The 21480-nt window shown below is 44.2% G+C and overlaps 3 protein-coding genes across 3 annotated transcripts; 2 read left to right on the forward strand and 1 right to left on the reverse strand.

Moving 5' to 3' along the window:
- Window positions 1-1207: 1207 nt before the first annotated feature.
- LOC123409694 (early nodulin-like protein 1) lies at window positions 1208-2140 on the forward strand. The gene is made up of 2 exons (XM_045102558.1): window positions 1208-1394; window positions 1476-2140. The coding sequence occupies exons 1-2, from the start codon at window positions 1208-1210 to the stop codon at window positions 1913-1915; spliced, it is 627 nt and encodes a 208-aa protein (XP_044958493.1). The 3' UTR covers window positions 1916-2140.
- Window positions 2141-2409: 269 nt separating this feature from the next.
- Window positions 2410-4742, forward strand: LOC123409693 (DNA oxidative demethylase ALKBH2). Its single transcript, XM_045102556.1, has 4 exons — window positions 2410-2757; window positions 3792-3908; window positions 4064-4256; window positions 4342-4742. The coding sequence occupies exons 1-4, from the start codon at window positions 2497-2499 to the stop codon at window positions 4536-4538; spliced, it is 768 nt and encodes a 255-aa protein (XP_044958491.1). The 5' UTR covers window positions 2410-2496; the 3' UTR covers window positions 4539-4742.
- A 1165-nt stretch (window positions 4743-5907) lies between these two features.
- LOC123409326 (sister chromatid cohesion protein PDS5 homolog A) lies at window positions 5908-21244 on the reverse strand. Its single transcript, XM_045102261.1, has 34 exons — window positions 20908-21244; window positions 19158-19361; window positions 18880-19061; window positions 17603-17729; window positions 17289-17507; window positions 16766-16982; window positions 16534-16679; window positions 16288-16433; window positions 14380-14529; window positions 14227-14275; window positions 13955-14143; window positions 13619-13801; window positions 12738-12889; window positions 12498-12624; window positions 12262-12414; window positions 12118-12183; window positions 11890-12026; window positions 11689-11806; window positions 11438-11572; window positions 11154-11353; window positions 9978-10128; window positions 9742-9885; window positions 9511-9591; window positions 8876-9424; window positions 8581-8682; window positions 8361-8434; window positions 8219-8270; window positions 7456-7542; window positions 7326-7363; window positions 7036-7101; window positions 6895-6960; window positions 6656-6825; window positions 6403-6557; window positions 5908-6311 (listed from the first exon to the last, which is right to left on the reverse strand). The coding sequence occupies exons 1-34, from the start codon at window positions 20998-21000 to the stop codon at window positions 6276-6278; spliced, it is 4764 nt and encodes a 1587-aa protein (XP_044958196.1). The 5' UTR covers window positions 21001-21244; the 3' UTR covers window positions 5908-6275.
- Window positions 21245-21480: the final 236 nt, after the last annotated feature.

Here is a 21480-nt window from a genome sequence, read left to right on the forward strand (position 1 = left end):
ATTTGGATAGAATACTTCGCTAGTAGAGTGTTGCGGTCCCCTATACTTGTGGGTCATCACATGGCGAAGCCCTCATCCTCCCCATCCCGCTCCGCCGCCTCCTCCTCCATGAGCTCCGGCTCCGGCTCCTCCTCGTCGTCCTCCTCCTACGACGGCTCAGGCGAGTCCAGAGGAAGCCTCGGGATGAAACGATGTGCTACAATAGCTTCACCCGGCACGTCGGAGTGAGCATGGCGTAGGTGGTGATTCGGTGCCTCGGCATCCAAGCAGCGAGCGAAATTGAAAGTGTCGATGACAGAGAGGAGAAAGGGAAAGAAATGGGGCGGGCTAGGGTTCTATTGCCGCCGTTCGATCTGAATACCCAGTTTCCTCCCTCGGGCGGCATGGAGTGAAGTAAGTGCCCATCGAACCGGCGGTCTCTATGCGTCCATGCATGGGCCCTATCCGACAGTCCGACGTGGCAAGCATACCCGGGCCTTCCATATCCGACCCATATTTGAGCCGAATACGAAAAGTATCAGTCAATCCATACATTTGGGACACATATGAGAAGGTCGGTTGGGTGGTGTTTTGTGTCCGGATGTTTGGGGAGGGTTCGGGTCCGGTTGTGGATGTTCTTGGCCATTTCACCCAAACTGAAAGCGGAAATGTGGTAATTCATGGAAGAATTGAGTTATGCCATTAGTAGTTTCTCTCTGAATCTTCTCAGAGCAACTTCAAAGTTTCCCGCGGCAAAATTGTGAAGCCCAACTCAACTGACGGCCCTTGCACGGTCGCACCGACCGGGCTCCATGGTCCAACGCCATTCCTGCAACAGTCAAACCCCTCAACGCTCCTCCCTCCCACGTCACTCCTCCCCACCTCCAACACCTCGACAAGACCGAACCGCCGCGCACCCAGACCACTCTGACCAAGTCACGCACGCACGAACGCTCTTGGCCAATCCCACACCGTCCAAATTCTCACCTCCGCCACCATCGACGGCCCACGTGCCGGCCACGTCTCTTGGCGAAACCGCCCGGCGCCATTTCCGTCGCTGCTCCTCTCCACGACCCTATATAAGCTCCTCCTCGGCCGCACAGAGCTCACGAGAGACGCCAACTCAATCACAGCGAATCGCTCGCTCGCTGCACAGTAGACACGGTACTACTAGAAAAGAAGAGGCGGCAGCCGGCGTCGTCGCTCGGCTCGACAGAGCAAGCAAGCCATGGCCGGCGTCCTGCTCTCGGCCGCCGTTGCCTGCGTGCTCCTCGCCGGCGCCGTGTCCGCGTCGTCGTCGCCGCGGGTGTTCACCGTCGGCGGCGTGGAGAGGGGCTGGAGGCAGCCGGCGCCCGGCGAGGAGACCTACAACCACTGGGCCACCAAGAACCGCTTCCACGTCGGCGATTTCCTCCGTAAGCATCCACCATGCCGCGGCCGTGCGTGCTTACATTTGGCATGTGAATATGTGATGGGGCTAACGCAGGTGCGTGCAGATTTCAGGTACGACGGCAACGACTCGGTGCTGGTGGTGACGCGGGACGACTACAAGCGCTGCGGCACGGACAGGCCGGTGCTCCGGCTGGAGGGCGGCGAGGCCAGGTTCCGGCTCGAGCGGAGCGGCTTCCTCTACTTCATCAGCGGCGCGCCGGGCCACTGCGACGCCGGACAGAGGTTCACCTTGCGCGTGATGGCGGAGAGGGACAACGGCGGCGGCGGCGCCCCACCGACGGAGGCCCCCGCCATGCCTCCCGGCGGGCCCTTCAACTCCACGCCGGGGTCCGGGTCAGGAGGATCGGCGCGCATGCCGCCGCGCGGGAACGCGGGCGACGGGAAGACCAGCGGCGCCGCGCGCGCGGCGCCCTTGGGTGGCTATCACGCCGTCGGCGCCGCTCTGGGAGTGGGAGTGGGTGCCGCCGTGCTGGTCTTTGCATGAGACGGTCGTTGCGTTGCATGCGTTGTGCGTGTGCAAGCTGCTGCTGCTGCTGCTAGTCTTCGTAGACAGTCTAGAATCATTTGCTTAACTCGTTTGTTCTATAGATTCGTCGTGCTATAACTATAAGTGGTATAGCTGCCTCGTAGTGTAACTTGATCGACGTGTCGTGCTAATTACTCTAGCTTTTTTATGAGTCCCTTCATTCCAAATTTATTGAGATTGATATAGTTTGTTAACTTCTTGCAAGTTGTGAACTTTTCAGCTATTCAACATAATTTGTTATATCTTGATTGTTATTATTAATTTTTAGGGCTATATCTTGATTATTATGTACTCCAAATGTTTCAGTGTAACTCCTCCCGCATATAAGAAAAAAAACGGCCAGTAGCAGCGTGTTATTTTTATTTCTTGAAACAATTGGATTACTGGTCCATTCCGTGTCCGTAGAACATTTACGTACTATCTGGGGAATCCGCCACCTTGGGGCCGCTACACATTCTTTATGCTAGCCGCCTCTTCCTGCCACCGTCTCCACTCTCTGACCCTCCGTCCACCGCCGCTTCGTTTCCCGCCGCATCACCATGGCTTCGCGTCTCCGGCTCGGCCAGCTCAGCCCGAACCCCGGCCCCGGCCCCGGCGCGGGCGAGGGGAAGAGGGAAGAAGGAGAAGGGAGGAAGCCGGAGCCGCGGCGAGAGGTGACGGACCTGGGCGGCGGGAGCGAGGTGGTGCACATCCCGCGGTTCATGGCGCGGGAGACGGCGTGGGAGATGTTCGAACACCTCGACAATCGCATCCCGTGGACGCGCCCCACCATCCGCGTCTTCGGCCGCTCCGTCGTCCAGGTCGCCGCCCTCTCATGCCCCCCCTCAATCCTCATTACCCCATTTCTTGCGCCTCCTTCAGTCGCAGCTTAGTTCCCTTGCCTTTTACCATTGGTTTGCAATCTCGCAGTGCTGTTATTTTGAAATGGTAGGTTGGATCATCGGTACGGGTCTGCACTCTGCACTTGTCCATGCTTTGGGTGGTGGATGTGCGTTGTTTGGGGCAACAAGTACAGTAACAAGTACATCACAGTGTCAATCAGTATGTCGTTTGATTGCGCCTTGCGGTTTGGTGCTTCCAAATTATTTAGAGAATGAGCATCACTGTATCCCTGGCTGTAGACATATGGTAATTCTTGCAGGCTTGATTGACACTGAAGCAAAAAATCAGACTACAACAATTGGGATACGGAAGAACAGTCGGGATATATAACTTGAGCTTTCCTTCTGTTTAGATAGGGTCATTTTGGTGTTGATAAGTTTTCGTCCCATAGCATGTGTTTCGAGCACATTGTGATGGGCTTCCTATCAGCGCGTTGAACTCGCTCCTCCCTTCCCTTTTTCTTGCTTCCTGAACCTCTCTCTGAAGAATGATGTATTTCCGTTAAGTTTTTAATGGGAAGGGGCTAAAGCCCGGTAAAAATTAATTGGGAGCTGGCCTCATGCTAGTAATCCATTTTGTCAAACTTTTCCGCCATATCGAAGTTTTGGTAGCTGAAGATAATTGCTGGATGCGCATCTAATTTGCTTGCTGGAGTGCAACATAGCTGTGATGTTACAATGTCAGTTTAACTATTGACGGTACCATGATGATGGTCTCTTGTCTTGGTGCCACCTTAACAAAGTTTCTGATGTGTTCCTCCTAACGCTACTAGTCGTCGAGACCCATTGGTTCAATAACGATATTCGCTGTTCCTCCTAACGCTACTAATCGTCTAGACCCATTGGTTGGATAACGATATTCGCTCTAGTGACAACTGACAAGAAGCAGATTGGTCATATAACCCTTGTGAAGCTTCTAATCCAAGTATCTGATCTTTTTTACCATTGTACAGCCCAGAGATACCTGCTATGTGGCAGATGGAGGGCTAACAGATTTGAGGTACAGCGGCCATCAGCCTCATGCACATTCTTGGGATGACTTCCCAGTGCTGAAGGATATCTTGAAAGAGGTAAGAGCTGTGCCAAAGTGACTGCTTGAATTGCTAGTTTGCTACCCTGTCATTAGCAGAAGTCAGTTGGAATTCTAATTTAAAAGGTAACATCTGGAAAGTATTATCAGCATTCAGCCTTCATAGCAGTCTGCTGACTCATCCACGCTGATTAGGTCCATGAAGCCCTCCCTGGGAGCCACTTCAACAGCCTGCTGCTGAACAGATACAAGGGAGGTTCAGATTACGTGTCATGGCACGCCGACGACGAGCCGCTCTACGGGCCTACCCCGGAGATCGCGTCGGTCACATTTGGATGCGAGCGTGAGTTCTTTCTGAGGAAGAAGCCTACCAATACCAAATCGCAAGGTACTCGCCACATTTGCTACTAGATGAGAGCTATAAGCTTCGTAGCCCGGACTAAAACTGAGTCATGCTGATCATCATCTACCAGCTGCTGCTGAATCTGGGGAAACGGCCCGGAAGCGGCTCAAGGTTGGCGCACCTCAGCAGCATTCATTCCTCCTGAAGCATGGATCGTTGCTCGTGATGAGGGGCTACACCCAGCGAGACTGGCAGCATGCGGTGCCCAAGCGTGCGAGGGCTGCTTCGACGAGGATCAACCTGACTTTCCGGCGTGTGTTGCCATGAACACGGCAGTTCACTTGGTCTCCCTCCAGTTTTACGCCTGTGCCCATTTGCATGCAGTGTGTAGTGGGTTTCCTGATAATGCTTTGAACCCGCTTACCCCACCTTCCCGCTTCCTGTAATTCCAAAGAAAATGTAAGATATGGGTAAGGGTTCTAGCAGAAGTTAGAATGGGAAGAGAGAAAGGAAATCCTTGCATATTTTGAATGGATGGTGTTAGTTTGTCAAATGCTCGACAAGCCGCTAGATTAGCGGTGCGTAAAACATGCTCGTCAACCGATGTTCAGTGGTCGTAACGTAATTGTTGGGGAAAACCGGGCTGGGACTCCAAAGAATTTGGTGAAGTATTTGTTCTTGGACGAGGGAAGTGGAAAGACAAAGAGAGATAGGGAGCTCGCGAGAATGGCGTTTTGGCATTCGGCCTCCATGAAGGTCAATTTTTTTTTTAAATAACAAAATTCAAAAAAAAATGTTTCAAAAAATCTCAAAAAAATTGTACAACTAAACAAGGGTGTAATTCATGTGTGTAAAATTTCAGACCGGAATACTTTGAAACACGACCTGTACAAAAAAGAAAAATGCATAGTCTGAAAAGATAAATAATACTGTACCATATATTAAAAGCCTCAAATATGTTTGTTTTTTTGTATAGCCCTCATTTCAACCTATTTAGCTCTAAAAATGTACACACTTGTGTATTATTCCTTCATCTATCTATGTATTTTTTTCAGAATTTTTTAAAATGTCACAATACATTTGAAGTTTGTCGTGAGCTCGGTCTCGAAAAGCAAATTCCAAGCATACGACCCTAAGATGTGACTGTCGCTTTTCCAGACCGGTAAAGTAACAGTTATATAAATAAGAATAAGATAAGTTATATAAATAAGAATAATATAAACATGGTCTTTTCGTTTTGTCAACAATCAAATTATCGTACCATTTATTTTGACGGTCCTTGGTTTACAAAGGTATTTTTCTTACTAATACAGAGATGGTTCCGTTATGTCATGGTAAAGCAACATTTCTTCTCTACGGACCATGTGAGAAGATGACACTCAGATCTCACCATCTGTAGTAGTTATAGAAACTTATAGTGACTACAGGTGCAGTATTTACTTATATAAAAGGCAATGTGTTGTAAACTGAATCAAGCTTTCTCGAAATTCATACTACCCACATGTTAATCAAACAGATATGAGCTTCAACATGATCTCTCAGCACAATATGGAGTCCAAATCCAAACCCTTCAACATGATCTCTTAGCACAATAAGGAGTCTGAATCCAAAAAAATCGGTGCCTCTCACCGCATATTCAAAATCTGTTTCTTCGAATAGGGGGGCAAAAAGAGGACCACCACACTAGTGGCAAAACAATCCCAAGACACTGATTTATTGTTGTACAACATTTCTACATGAGTTTTAAAGACACGGTCAATATATCCTGCAAAAGAATGGTAGACAAGATATGTTACACATCTGACCCTCAAGAATTCATACGCCCATCAAACAATGGCATGGTGAAGTCGGCAGCAAGTTCTAGCACCTAAATAACATTACAAAGCAAATCCTTCCTATCCAGCTGGCTCTTCTAACTAACCTGTTGCTATTGCAAAGAACATTTTTCTACATCACAACTGTCAGCTGCAAGGGTCAAATTAATGAGATATCCACATTCCACAGACGACTGCCTCTGATATCTGCATCCTAGGACGACATATGTCAACTGAGAGTAAGTAAAGCCTATGTCGCTTGCGATGCACGCTTTTTCCAGACACTCTGCAGATTCAACAGAAAACAAACAGAAGAGAATCAGAAAAGTGAAAATATATCAGGGGTCCAGTCCAGGGTTGAAGAGGGTCACGCTTACAAGAGTTTCGTCATCAGATTCCTTCTTGCCGCTCAAACTGTCGCCATCAGGGTTTTTCTCTTCCAACTCCATATCTTCTGCAGACTCGTTCTCTGTTTTTTCTGCCTTTTCTTTCTCAGCTGAGCCAACCTCTACCTCTTTATCCTTGTCGCCATCTTCGGTAATGAAACAGTCACAAGCTAAGCTCAACTACGATGATGAAACGACGTGCATATTTTCGACAAATGCAAACAAGCACATAAAACAAGCATACCTGATTTTACATCTTTGTCGGAATCTGAATGAGCGAGAGAACTGGCTGAATCTGACTCAATAACACCAGCTTCGCTGGTAGCTCCAATGGACCGTCTACCTCCTGATGCCTTTCTACGTTTGTTTTTCGGCGGCGTTTTTGGTTTTCCTTTCCTCTTTAGAGGTGAGGGCCTAAAGAAGATGGATCGATGAGAAAACTGCAGCACGATCCTTAAGTCTGAGACTTAGATGTGAACTTACGTCTTTATTGACTTATGTTGGTTAGCTGGAAGTTTCGTGCTGCTGGTAGATTTCGTCTCCTGTGATCTGTAAGGTGTTACACTGGATCAGGGGAGAAAATTGCAGCACAATCCTAAGTCCGAGAGTTAGATATGGACTTACGTCTTTATTGGCTTATGTTGGTTAGCTGGAACTTCCATGCTGCTGGTAGATTTCGTCTCCTGTGCTCTGTAAGGCGTTACATTGGATCAGGTGGTAAGCAAAGTAAATTACTTCATTGTGCAAAGCATCAAATTGGATGAGATGTGCAATAAGTTCATAACATTTAATCTTGACTAGAAACCTTTACATCAAACATTTCACATTGACAAGCAATACTTTGTTAGGGCTAACAAGCAAATATAGGCAGACAAAGTCATTTCTTAATTCCTGAAGAAGAAATTCTGGCTTACCGTTCTTGATTTGAACCTACATGATCCTTCTTTTGCTGCTGTAGACAATCAGTTAAACTATAATGAGTTGAACATTATCTTTAGGGCTAAAGAGACAATTTTAGGAAAGAAAGAATTGACAATCCTCTACCTTCATTGGTGAACCATTACTTTCAATCATTTTCCACTTTTCTTTAGCCATGTTAAGCTGCTCAATATCTCCATCATCATATAAGACCTACACAGAGAAGCATAATCATATTTAGTATATACCCAGCACAGTCACAATCTCTTACAAGCACAATCAACTACTCCCTCCGTCTCGAATTACTTGTCGAACAAATGGATGTATCTAGAGTATTTTTAGTTTTAGATACATCCATTTCTATCTATTTCCGCGACAAGTAATTCAGGACGGAGGGAGTATACAACTATTGCATGCTGTGATATTGAATAGGCGCTATGCAGAAGAACTAAAAGGTTGCTGATATGGCCTTGTGTATGCTGAACAGTATCTATCAACATGCCCAACACATTAACCCTTGGAAGTGATAATAGTTCATAAACAACGCTAAGCAGCGAGGGAAGAATCATCACATTATAAATACTCTCAACTAATTTCATAGGATAGCCTGCATGATAAAATGCAAACCATTCTTGTTTTCCATGATGGTACTCGTAACAGAAAAAATGGATCAAACAGATACACCATACTGATAGAGATACACCATAAATACTCTCAGCTAATTTCATAGAATAGCCTGCATGATAAAATGCAAACCATTCTTGCTTTCCATGATGGTACTCATAACAGAAAAAATGGAGCAAACAGATACACCATACTGATAGAGATACTAATTAATGCACCGTTATTTCATCTAAAATAAAAAATGAGCCGTCTGAGGGAAACTTACTGTATGAAGCTTCTTTGCTGAATCATAAGATTTCACAACACCTGGATAAAATCTGATAACAAGAAACAATTTAAAACTGGAGGCCACCTTCAAAGATCAGATTATAACAAATGTTCAGAATTATATAAAAGAGGAAACTTACTCCTTATCCAAAGGCCACCAAACTTTTATTCTACGTCCTACCAAGTCCTTACTGCTCGAGTCAGGCGTTGAACACTGCATCAATTAATTAATTCTTAGTGCATACACTAGAATAGAAGGATGCTCATACTTGCACTTGCACAAACTTGACTACCGCTGTATATGCATACTTCCTTCTAGTGACTTTGTTCAACAATGCCTGCATAAACCTTGGAAATTACCTTTGCTAAACCAGAAACCAGTCTTGGCTTCTGTCTTTTGAAGGACCCATTGTGTCTAGCCAGTTCAGCAGTTCTCATAGTACTGTCCTCATCGGCAGACTTCTGGGGAAAGTTCAATATGAATTGGCAATTTAGAACCAGAACTTTACCAATAGGTCCCACAAATACATACTCCCTCTGTCCCAAAATAACTGTCTCAACTTTGTATTAGCTCTAGTATAAAGTTGTATTAAGCTTAAGACACTTATTTTAGGACGGAGGGAGTATTACATATCATAGAACAGAAAGAAATTACCTTTGCACTGCTACGCGAGACTTCAGTATGGGACTTAGCATCCTTTTTCCCTTTCGATACAGGGGTTTTGGTACTGGTAGGTGAGGCTACCAAGTCCTTATCATTTGAGTCAGCTCTTCTTTTCTCCTTCAACTTGTTTTCTAAAGAGTCGTTGGTTTTTCCTTTGCTGACAGAATGCACTAAAAGCTCATCACTGTCTTTACTGCCTTTTCCTGAGTGTGGTCTACTCTTAGAAACTGATCTTTTGCGCTTTGGTGTCGAAAAATCTACTGGCTTCTCGTTGCCCTCTTTCATATCCATCTGTGGCTTCTTTGGTTTGCTCTTTTCCGACTCCCCCAGATTGTCCTGGTTATCCAGGTTTATTTCTCTTAACAAACCCAAGACATCATCATCTTTTCCAGTATTTACTGGAACAGATGCTGCCTCCTGTTTCCCCCCCGTCTTTTTTGCTCCTCGGGATTTAAGAATTTGGACAATTTTCCCTAGAGGGATCTCATTACCAAATTCATCGGTCTCATCTATGAGCATCTTATCTTCGGGAGATTCAACCTGAAGGACATAAAACCAAAGAGGAGTCAAGGTCCAGCAGATAACTGAAGTGGAATCATAATATGACATAGACGTGTGTTGCGTACCTCAGCAATATTTGTTGTCATAAGAGCCTCGAAATGGGACAGTACAGTCTCACATCCCAACCACTTCTGTTCATCATTCTCCTACAAAGTAACATATCAATAATTACAATCGGAAGCCTATAGAGAGAAGGCAAGAAATCTTGGTAACCATCGACGCGACAAGCTGATGTCTTGGTAACCATTGACAATTCTTAACAAACATTATGCTTAATGATTTGTTAGAACACCTACCACAGGGTTTTCATTTTTGTCATCCTGAACTGTCGCATAAAGTTGTGCAGGCAATGGAACCATCTGACTTTCGGATACATTTATCTGGTCCGGACATAACCTCTTTGCAATAAGAATACCAAGATCACATATAGCATGTAGAGTCTGTAAACAACATATCATGATTTTAAGTCAACGCCCATAGCAAGCAAACAGATTACAGTACATGACAACAAATGTTACAAACACTTGCTTACCTTGGTCTTATTTGCATCGACCACATCTTTCGAACATTTGATGCTTCTCAATATAGATAATGTTGTCACGAAACTCTCCTTTTTCATACCAGGTACACTATACTGCAAACCTTCTTCTCCCAGGAGGGTTGAAAGAAGTAGATGCAATGGCCTGGAAAGAGCTCTTCTATAAATATGCTTATATGCACATGCAAGAGTAATTTTAACAAGAAAGGGGGGAAAGTAGAGATTCATTCTTTCATTTCTTTTGCACTCCAGAATAGCCATACAGAAAAACAGGAGCCTGCCAGGAGGCATTACATAATAGCCATATGCACATGCAAGAGCAATTTTAACAAGAAAGCGGGGGGGGGGGGGGGGGGGGGGGGGGGGGATAGAGATCATTCTTTCACTTCTTTTGCACTCCAGAATAGCCATAGAGAAAAACAGGAGCCTGTCAGGAGGCATTACATAATAGCCATAGGTACACTGCTAGAATCAGACCACAACACTTTTTATTACCACGCATTTCCACCAGATCTTTCACAACTCTTAAGGATATTTTCCAGTTGAGTATAAATTTTTCCAAGCAGTCGAATGATACAAGTTAGAATGTTAAATTTGTTGAGTGAAACATTACATTTTGTGTGCACAAAACAGTCAAGATGTGCAATGATCAAGCAGCCGAATGATATTAGAAGTTTAGAACTGAACTATAGGAAGCGCAAGAAAAGGATATCTTAGGAACTTAATGAATATCATGTATCAGTAAATTGACCAAATGCATCAAGCAATGAAACTATGTACTCCCTCCGGTCCTTTTTTCTCTGCGTGTAAAGTGCAGCTCGCATACCAAGGAAGGGCTCCGTATTTGTTTTCTAGTTGACTATTTTGCCCATGTGCATGCATGAAAGGATGGGCTACGGTCTCCTTCTCTTTCTGCTGCACACGCAGTATGGGCCCCTTGCATGGCATGATTGATTTGTTGAGAGGTGGCTGGGGCTGCCAAAATAACCCTAATTAATACGCCCAAAGCGGGGCATCTTTGTAAACAGACGCACTAAACATGAAGCGTGCAGACTAAATGGAGAAAAACAGAAAAAAGTTATACGCAAACAAAAGAGGATCGGAGGGAGTATTATGGAAACTCATGATAACAAATAGTACAACAATACTGTAAAAGTTATTATAAAATACCAGTAAATTGGACCAAATGCTTTGATATCCTCATATTCCTCAATGTTAGGGCATGAAGGATCACGAGCGAGGACATGAACCAAATATGGAATAATATATTCTGGGTAAGCAGTCAGCAAATTCACATCTGCTTGGACAGATAGTTGACGCATCTTAACTTGTTGGCATATCTGTGACACTTCGATCAGGTTGTGCTTGAACTGTGAAACGAAAAGATATACACATTAGAATGATAGAATCGATGAATGGTGAACTCAACTGATCACTCTGTTTAGAGTATGAACCTCTTCGTACTGTGGTGTACGATAATCGTCTATGCCTATCAAGAAGGCACAGGCATATTTTGCATCCAAAGCCCTCTCCTTGATGTATTGATGTACTTTACTGAGAAACAACTTCCTCATTTGAGGAAAATCATCCTACAAATGAACAAAGCTATAAATCGCTAAATCTCCCAAGAGGATGTCGCAGACAAGCAAACCAAATGAAAGTAATGATAAAGAAATCAGCTAAGCTATATATTCCCAAAAAATACCTGTGAAATCCTTAGTGTCAAATAAAACACATCAACAGGCACTTTATGGTCCCATTGCCTTGATAAGCGGAGAACAGCTTTCGCTGCAGCCAGCCTCAGATGGGCCTTATCACTAGCACTGCAAGTAATGGAGTTAAGAAATAATCCAAATGTAGCACAGAATGTCTGCACTAAAATAAAAGGACATGTTATTCATGGTACCTTGATATCATGTTTGGGGAAATATCACCATATGTAAGAATGCTCTTAAGGATGTCCATTAATTTTTCTATTTCAGGATGCACTTGAGCATCTTTGCAAGGTAGACAGCTCTTTACCAAAGTTTTAATGCCATAAATCTACAGAGAAAAATAGCAGAAGAGAATAATAAGTACAAAAAAAAATCATCGACGATTGGAGTAAAGCAGACCATGAAAACCATAATCTCACCTTTAACAAACAACTATGCGAACTATCACCCCATTCAGATTTGTCAGCAGAAACTTTAGCCGTATCCTGGTGACGCACTTAAGAGTTGCAATAAAATTTTGTAAAAAAGGAAAGACAAAGAAATTTAAAGATAGCAAGCCTTACATCACTGCAGTCAAGAATCTTTTTGGTTATGAAACTTATTATCTCTTCCCCCCTTGTTTCAAAAATTGGCATCGCTATCTGAGCTATACACCCCAAAGATTGCAAGATAGAAGGTAAATGAACTTTCTTCTCCTCCAACAAATCCACAAGCCTCTGCATAGTTACAAATGCTAGGCACAATATATCAGAAATCTCAAATATTTACTAAAGAAGGAATACCAGGGGCGAATTCAGACCTTGTAAAGAACAGATAGTGCCATCAGACCATCATCTTTAGTTATAGCAGCTAAAGCATGAACAGAGTATTTAGCCTGCTTCCTTGTGCCCTCTAAACATAGCCGCTCTAACAGAAGAGCAACAGAGCTGAAAATGGAAGGTACAATAACTTAGTTCCATAATCGTGGTAAGTAGCTCCATAACTGTTCCAAAGAAGTGTAAAGTAGTGCACAAAATGGAAAACTTTCAAGCAGCTACACCTTGATGAGGCCAGTTGTTCACGAATGTTACCGCCAGCTTTCGATAAAACATGAGCAATGCCCTCTTTAAGAACTTCATTATCCTCCTTCAGAAGTTCAATGATATCTTCTTCGAATCCAGATAAAAGTGAAGGGAAGAAACTAGATATTGCCTGCAATTAGCAAATGGCATATGGGGTGAGGACCGTCTTTAAGAGTCTCAGGGCACAAAACACATGCACAAAGGGTTGCAGATATATGAAGAGATGAGGTAGGATGGGCAGTTGGTTAGATCTAGTACGGATCATACATAATACACAAACCGAGAGAAAATATATAAATATATAAATTTTGCAACGGAAGGTTCTGTGCCCGTTGAATCCATCAGTGCAAATTTCATGATATATCCATCTGCCCAAGATCCTTTGCATCATGAAGCATGTTGCACTCCTTGGCATTTTATAGGGTGCCACAACATGTTTGGAACAACAGAAGATAAAAGACAATTCTAAATAACCCCTATTTTGGATGTAACATTACATGCCTAGTCCTTCATCCTACTTTTAAGCTAGCAGGTACCCAGCAATTGCATAGCCGTCCTGCAGATACCTTTAACTAAAAGAGAGAAATCCATCAGATTGCAACTACCAAATTGGCCTCACAACTTTACGACTAGAGAAAATCTGCTTAAAGGAAAATATGTTTACGACTAGAGAAAATCTGCTTAAAGGAAAAATCGTTTACTCTTCTCTAAAATCAACAATTGTCCGTGCTTGAGTAGCAATATAATAGTAAGTCCATGCAAGCAACTATTCACAAAGTTTTTTTAGTTCCATGATCGCAGAAAGAAGACGATCAAAATGTTGCATAAATAACAAAAGTAGTTCTTCAGCAAAGTATACCGTCAGAAGATCCATGCATGATGAGATGAGTTTTGTATTCCCAGTAGTTTTTTGCTCAGAAGCTGCAGACAAGATCTCTTTGACATATTCCTTATTCACAAGTAGATACGAACATCGCATTGATAGTGTGCTGACAAAATCATACAGTTCATGTTTTTCACCAAGTGAGTTGAGCAAATCAACCTGCAGATTACAAGTAAATGTTCAAATTGTTTTATAGTATTTTCAGTAAACAAATCAATAAGACCTAGTTCCAATAAGCAATTTTGTCTACTTGGTAGTGAATATAATTACTGGTCAACCTAGAACGGAAATGACTAGGTATACAGTAGGTACCCGAATAGACCAAGCTTTATCGAATGTTGTTGCGCAATCAAGCAAACTTGCGAACATTTTCCAGATGTTTTCATCTTTCAGCTGATGAAGCATGTTCAAGTACTCCTCAGCCTTTACCGCGTCACTGAACAAACGGGACATGCTCCGAAAACATCCCAAGATTCTTTTTTGCAGATCAGCTGCATCTTCCTGTAATACAAGAAGAATAAATAAGGCAAAGTATTTACCAAATAGTAGCTCTCTGGTGCTTTCCAATCTCAAGAATCACAAACCTGGCTTGTCTGTCGAAGGGACATGTACTTCAGCATTTCTTGTTGCAGTCTGAAGTTGATCAAAATGCAACAAATCAGAACATTTCAAAAAAGGAAAGAAAAGAGAAGGGAGAGCAATTATCAGAAAAATGATTGATGGACAGATGGTCAAACCTTTGCTTTTGCAGTAGAATCTGTTCAAGAGCTTTCATCTCGACTTTATCAAAATGTGTGGCAGCAATTACCCAATGTTTCACTCTTTCCTTTGTCAGAAACTTTGCTGGAAATAATGAGCCACATAGGACTGATTCAATTGACTCAGGCCTGCACCAAATAAACAAAACAATAAGGTGACAGTTTTTTTTTAAAGGAAGGGGTTTCCCCCCTGCCCCATTTTATATAATGAAGCAACCAGTCTAACATCAGGTTTTAACAATAAGGTCACATTATTTTAGGCTCACACTAGAACATCACCGATCACAGAGTGCAATATCGTACAATAGCCTAATACAATATGTTTGCATGAACAAAGGAAGGAACTCGTTTTCATTTTATTTTATTTTTAGAAAAGGAGGATGACCCCCGGTCTCTGCATCTGGGAGATGCATGCGACCATTTTATTGATTATTCCCGAGGACCTTACAAAGTAGTACACCAATATGCCTGAATCCGCCATCTTGGCAACATTTGCCGCTACTCCTATCCATATGATGAAGGGGTGCAAGCTGAGCCAAATACCCAGACCTCTCACCTAAGCCTAACATCTAAAGTCGGAGGCCCCGACCGAGCCACATACTGGGTCAAGGGCACAAACCGGTCTGACGCACTCACATGTGTCGCCGCCACCATCTTCCACCGGTTCATCTTCAGAGCAGATTGAGGTGCCAGCCTTGTCAGGTGCCTCCGCCATCGACGCCACCATGACGCCAAACGACGACCTCCACCTACGCGAGTCCATCTCCAAGCAGCGGACGTAGATCCATGCTAGGATAGGGCCGCACCACCGCCGTCGCCCACCACCCACAAGCGCCACCCAGCCCCAAGGTTCCCAAAGCGGCGCCTTCAAGAAGGGAACGACGCCATGAGCACCGTCGCCGCCCAACAAAGTTAGGGCTTTCACCCAGGAGACCTAAGGGGAGGAGAAGTGAGGGGATCAGTCTATACCGACGCCTCCAAGGAGGGGAACGGCGCCCTCAGGCGTCGCCGTCGACGCGGCCGACCATGGTCGGTCAGGGATTTCGCCCGAACTAGATCCCCGTCACCAGCAGCACCTCCTGTACAGAACCGGCGACCCAAGGAAGCGCGGCCCGACCAGGCTAGTCCGCACGCCGAACATGGGAGGAGGGGATGCGCCAGATCGCGCGTACCGACCACCGCAGAAGCCGCCGCCGGCCGCCAACGACCATTGGATCCCGCCGCCCGCACGGCCCGGACGCCAGATCCACCGCCAGTGTCGTGCCTCGTCCATGAAGCCGCAGCTCCAGATCCGGAGTTCTCCACGCAGAGGCAGGGCAGCCAAGGCCCCGCCACCACGATCCTTGGCGCCCCGGGCTTGCCCGGCGGCTGCCTCACGCGGCGGCGAGGAAGGGAGGGGGAGGGAGTGGGGCGGCTAGGGTTGGGAGGGGGAGGGAGTGGGGAGGAGCGGGCAGGTTAAAGTTGGCCTAAGAATTCCAATCCTCTAGATGCTAGATGTTGACGCTAGCCAGGATGCAAACACATACATTAACAGAAATTTCCCCATGATTCTGTATGTTCTCAAAATACTCCCATAAGCATTTGTATCCAACGCTTATCCCACGTCAGCCGCAAAGAACAAAATACCCAATACCATCAACCAGATCTCAAGAGAAGCAAAAAACTACAAGAGCCAGAAAATATTGCACAAGTAATATCTAGAGTTTATCAAGAAAGGATCAGCGAGACATCCCAGACATGCAAAACATACACGCTAAGTCAGTGAGGGAGTATAAAACCAGTAGAACTGCTACATCTAATCATAAGTTGAATAAAATATATCTTTCTGTTGCATATCCATGAAACATTAACAACAAGCCTCAAGAATATTTAGTTTAGTGAGATTACCTAAAATCTTTGTCGTAAATACATCTCAATATTTTTCCAGGTATCCACTCAAAATTATCAGAATTAGTCGAACTATCAGAACCCTTCAGGCAATACAGCTTGTAGATATCAGCCAAACGCTCCATGGTGTAGCACTTCACTGGAAGCTGGATTTTTTTTAAATACACCATACATTTCAGTAAATTATACAGAGTAAAACATGTGGAAAAAAATGAAAGATGATGAGAAGAGCAAAGAAAAGCTAACCGATTTATCACGGACACGCTCGGCTACTAGTTTGATAGTTTCAATTGGCACAGCACCAAATTCATGGCAAGCTACATCACAAACAGCAGCCACAACTTGTTTTCGTACATTTTCTTCGTAATCCAACAGTCTGTCACAAAGTGCCTCTGCCAAGGAGCGAACCATCAACAAAAGAACAATGAGATACTCCTCAAATGATATGAACTTTTATTAGGAGGACATAGCTACTTACTGATAATCTCAGGAGCTTCGGGACGGGAATGGTTTGAGATTAGACATTTCTTTAAATGCTCGATCACAGAAAGACGGATTTCTACCACTCTGTCAGTCAATCTCTTCATGAACTCAATGAAAAGAGACTTAAAAGATTCCAATACAGGGACTCCAGGTAAAGAAAAAAGTTCCCCAAGCAACTCAACTGATTTAGACCGCATTTCTACTTCATCCGCCTACAGAAAAGAGAAAAACAAACATGAATTAGTAAGACAGAACAAATTAAGAAAAATAGTCACAAGATGCATGAAACTTCCGTTTCTATTTGATTTTATATAAAAATATACTTTCTCTTCCAAAGTTATTACTCCCTCCGATCCATATTGTTGCCGCTGAAATGGATGTATCTACACGTATTTCAGTGCTAGATACATCCGTTTGAGCGACAACTAATTTAGATCGGAGGGAGTATTTTATACTGCAGAGTCACTCTGCATATAGGTAGTTCAGGGTCAAATTGATAATCCAAAAGTATATCATACCAGTAGTTCCCCAGTTATAAAAGGCACCGCCACTTTAAGAACCCTTGGAGCACACTGATACACATCAAATATGACCTCATGGTGATCAATGTGACCATTTGCAGAACTGTTGGCCCCAGCCAAGGATGATGTGAGAAACTTCTTTATGTATGGTTCGAGTTTTCCTGCAGATTGCACTATAACACCCCGAGCCAGCTTACGTGCAGATAAAGAAATACCCTAGGAAACAAGAGTTGCAGAACTAATAGTTTAAAGAAGGGCGCAAATAATAATTTACTAAATAGCCAAATGCCACGGCACTTAAATGCACTCACAGTTGTTTTACGGCCTAAAGCTGATAACAGTACATGTAGAAGGCTTTGATGTATAACCTCGCTCTCATCTATAATAAGGGCCATAATTGTCTGCATTGATTTCACAACATTTGTTTCATGATTTTCACTGCAGCAAACAAGTTTGAACAGTCAAAATACAATGGGTAAACAAAAAGGACCATAGCACACTTAACTTGTTCTGATCGCCCAATATATATGTAGCAAGTATAATACCACCCATAGTATAATTAAATTGTAGCATGTATACAGTACCACCCAAATTAATATAATTACGTTGTAATATGTACACTTCCATCAAAAACTAATATTGATTACGTCAAATGGCAGTAATAATAGTCAACCAGGAAATAAATATTCTGTTTTAGGGTAATAAAAGAACATGTCCCAGGTATGTAGCACCTTGCATAGAATGAAATGAATGCAGCTTTCTAAGTTAAGGCCAACGGAGCTGCATATGGGCCCACTGAATTTCTGAAGATGTCAAGGGAGCCCATTGCCCCATCTGCTCCTCGTATCATGGGAACCATCCAACATATGAGTGGCTATATCAAGGCTGTTAACATGCCTGAGAGCATAAGGTGAGCGACCACTCTTACTAGCGCTATTTAAAACACTGAGGTCTGAACAGCTGTGTCATGACTTGCAAACATTCATGCTGCTATGCAATTCAAGGCAAGACCCCATACAATCAAAATTTCTGACAAGTCATTTATACAATTTATTGTCCTTGAATTATCATTAGTGTTGGTTCATCATCGTTAATATTACAAAGTGGACCTCCACACAAATCACACAATGAAAATTCTGCTATCTATTTCAGCCCACAAACTAGTGTATTCATGCGATGTAAACTTTCAAATAAGTCCATACAATTTCTATCCTCAAAATATCATTAATCTTGGTCCTTCTGATTTAGAAGTACATAGAGGCCCTTCACACAGATCACCCCTTGAAAAATGTGTTAAGTGTCTCTCACCCTACAAACGAATGTACCCTTATAAACCATCACAAATAACCTTAACAAAAATTAAAACAATTAATTTCCAAAATAGCAAAATTCATGATCAGGAAAGGACAGTAAATTCATTGTAGTGTTGTTCCATGTGAACCTAACAGTGTGAAACAGTGAACCAGAAACTGTAGTAGTGGTTACTTCTTACATGCTCATGAGAAGACTGGAAACTGGTCCATCTACGGTGGCATTACATGACACAAGGTATTTGCCAGACCTGGCTTAGATGGCATAGCAGAATTACCTGACGATTTCTAAAAAAGTTCGGAACATGTCTGTGATGAGATCATTGCATTCAAGGTCTAACATCACAACACATGCCCGGTATCTTGCAACTGTTTCCAGAATAGCAACTCTCCTGCTAAAGTAATGGCTATTAACATCAGCGAGTCCACCAAATGTACCAACAATCAGACGAAATATGGTCTGCAAGAAAGAAAAAAGAGTACTCAAATACTGAACAAACATTGCAAGCTCAGTCGAAGTAATTTGATTCAGCACTTTTTGTGAGCACAGGGTTACCCTTAAAAGATCATCATTATATGGAGCTTCAGGTGCAGTTATTCTAGTAATCTCACAGAAGCAGGTTGCCAAGAGAACTTTAACATCTTGATCCTGATGTTTCAGCAATTCTTTTCTGGCAACTGCTGTTAGACATGGTTGGATAGCTTCCATCACCGAGGACCCTGGTGACTGTTCTATTCCATGTAAGCATTCAGCAGCTTGCTGCAATACAATTAGCATTAATAGCACACCCAAAAGATACATAAGCAAAAAAGGAAGGATTTTAAGCAAACAGGTCATTATATCCAGACAGTACTGCAATACTGTCAGTCTGCTCCTTGTGACCCTGTGCTAGGAAAGAAATTAACAAGGCAGACAATTAATTTCAGAACAATAGTGCTCCCTGTGATCCTGTGCTAGGATAGAAAGCAACAAGACAGACAATTAACTTCGGAACAATTGATCTTTTTCCATCATTGATGCCAAGTTACATGTTTCTTCTGAAAAGATAAAAGGCCTGTTTTTGAGCTTGAGCTTTGAGCCATGGACTAGCACATTGTGTTGTTTAGAACAAAAAACTCAAACCTTTGGAAATTCCTACGCCAATTACACAGATGTTATTTAGTACTACCATAGATTTCGGCAGAAAAAGTAACAGATTAGGAATTACAAAAAACTGTCTGTATTTATACGTCTACTATCAACATCCTAAACCCTGACATAAAGATACCAACACCGGTACATGTAGAGCGCAGAAATTTGCAACTAGAGACAAAATTCAGTGGCGAGTTTTCCTGACCAGGACACTGGTCAGCTGTAAACTAGGGAACAAAAAAGGCAACACAAATACATATGATGGTACGGAAATATTTTTCATCACATTCGATGTTACTCCAATTAGGCAACAAGGACAGATGTCAGGATTGAAAAATGTGTCGTTGTTTAATTTGGAAAGTTATGAAAGTAGGGATTCGACGGCGGAGACATTAAATTTGTTCTCAAAATACCGCAAGCAAATGTTTATGATACATAAGCTAACATTTCAAGCACAGCATTTAGGGTTACAGGTGTGGATGAAACTAGCATATATAAACATATCTGAGGACTTCGATGCCCCCATAGGCATCGAATGGTTCGTGTGAACTACAGTACCAAATAAAAATAAATTACAGGACCGAAAATTTGAGCTTTAGTAGCACATTTCATTTGTCCAGTAGTATTAACATAAGTAACCGTTTAGTGCGCCGATCAGGCACAGAGAAGCCTGTTTGGACCACCGAAACCCGACAAACCGGGAAGCAGTAGGAACTGAACGAATTGCGACCGGACAATTCAGCAACATAACCTCACTTCAGCATCCCCGAGCTTCAGTTACACCGAGGGGTTCAGGTGAAATGAAAATAAATTCCAGCTGAAACAAGCAAAAACGCGCCACGCATATCACCAATTAAAGCAGTGGCGCAGCCTCCCTTGGAAATCTCGCCAAAAAGGTAAGAATGTCCCCTCCTCTTTACCCAGCCCTAACTGAAAAAGGTTGCTCCTTTCGGACCCTCCGCGTCGACATAAACCGTCGGAATCCAGCAGCTGAACCCCTGATTCACAGGCGAAGCCCGAGGGCGTCCGCCTCACAGGCTCGCGCCCTCCCGCTCTAAACCCTAAAACCTGAGGAATTGGCACCAGGACCACAGATCCACCCCCTCCGCGGCGGAGGCGAAGCTGGCAGCCAAAGAGCATGACCGTACGAGACTCGGGAGCCGGGAGTAGTCACCTCAAGGAGATTGGCGAGCGCGCCGGCCTCGGCCGGCAGCTCGGAGCCGAGCTTGTCCCCGAGCTCCCTGAGCTGGGCCGCGACGGCAGCCATCCCCAGGACACCTCGGCCTTGAGCCGCAGCGAATTGGGCGGGGCGGCGAGCGCCTCGAGAGGCCGAAGCTCCTGCTCCTCCCTCTGGGTCGAGCCTGGGGCCTAATCTGAGAGGCGAGGCGACGAGGGTTTCGTTCGCGTCCGCCCCTTTTTGGCTCTCGCTGTTTCGAAATTGGTGTGGGAGAGAGGCGGAGAGCTCGTGAGCGAAATGCCCAGTTTGGGGATCGGGTTTGGGTCCGTCTGTCCCTGCTGCCGCGGTATCCTCCTCCTCCTCCTCCTCCTCCTCCTGCTACCACGCTCCCCTCCTGGCTCCTGGTAGTATTACCGTTTAGATACATGGACGACGCGCCTCGGGTGCGGGTCGACCGACGCGTGTGGCTGAGGTGCGGGTCCTGCGCCGCGCGTGGCCGAGCTGTCAGTGTGGTGGCTTGCGTCTGCCGACGGTGGGGGGCGATTATTTCGGCCTTCCGGGTAGTTTTAC

This window comes from Hordeum vulgare, chromosome 7H, assembly GCF_904849725.1.
Source record: "Hordeum vulgare subsp. vulgare chromosome 7H, MorexV3_pseudomolecules_assembly, whole genome shotgun sequence".
In the NCBI taxonomy this organism is placed as follows: Eukaryota; Viridiplantae; Streptophyta; class Magnoliopsida; order Poales; family Poaceae; genus Hordeum; species Hordeum vulgare.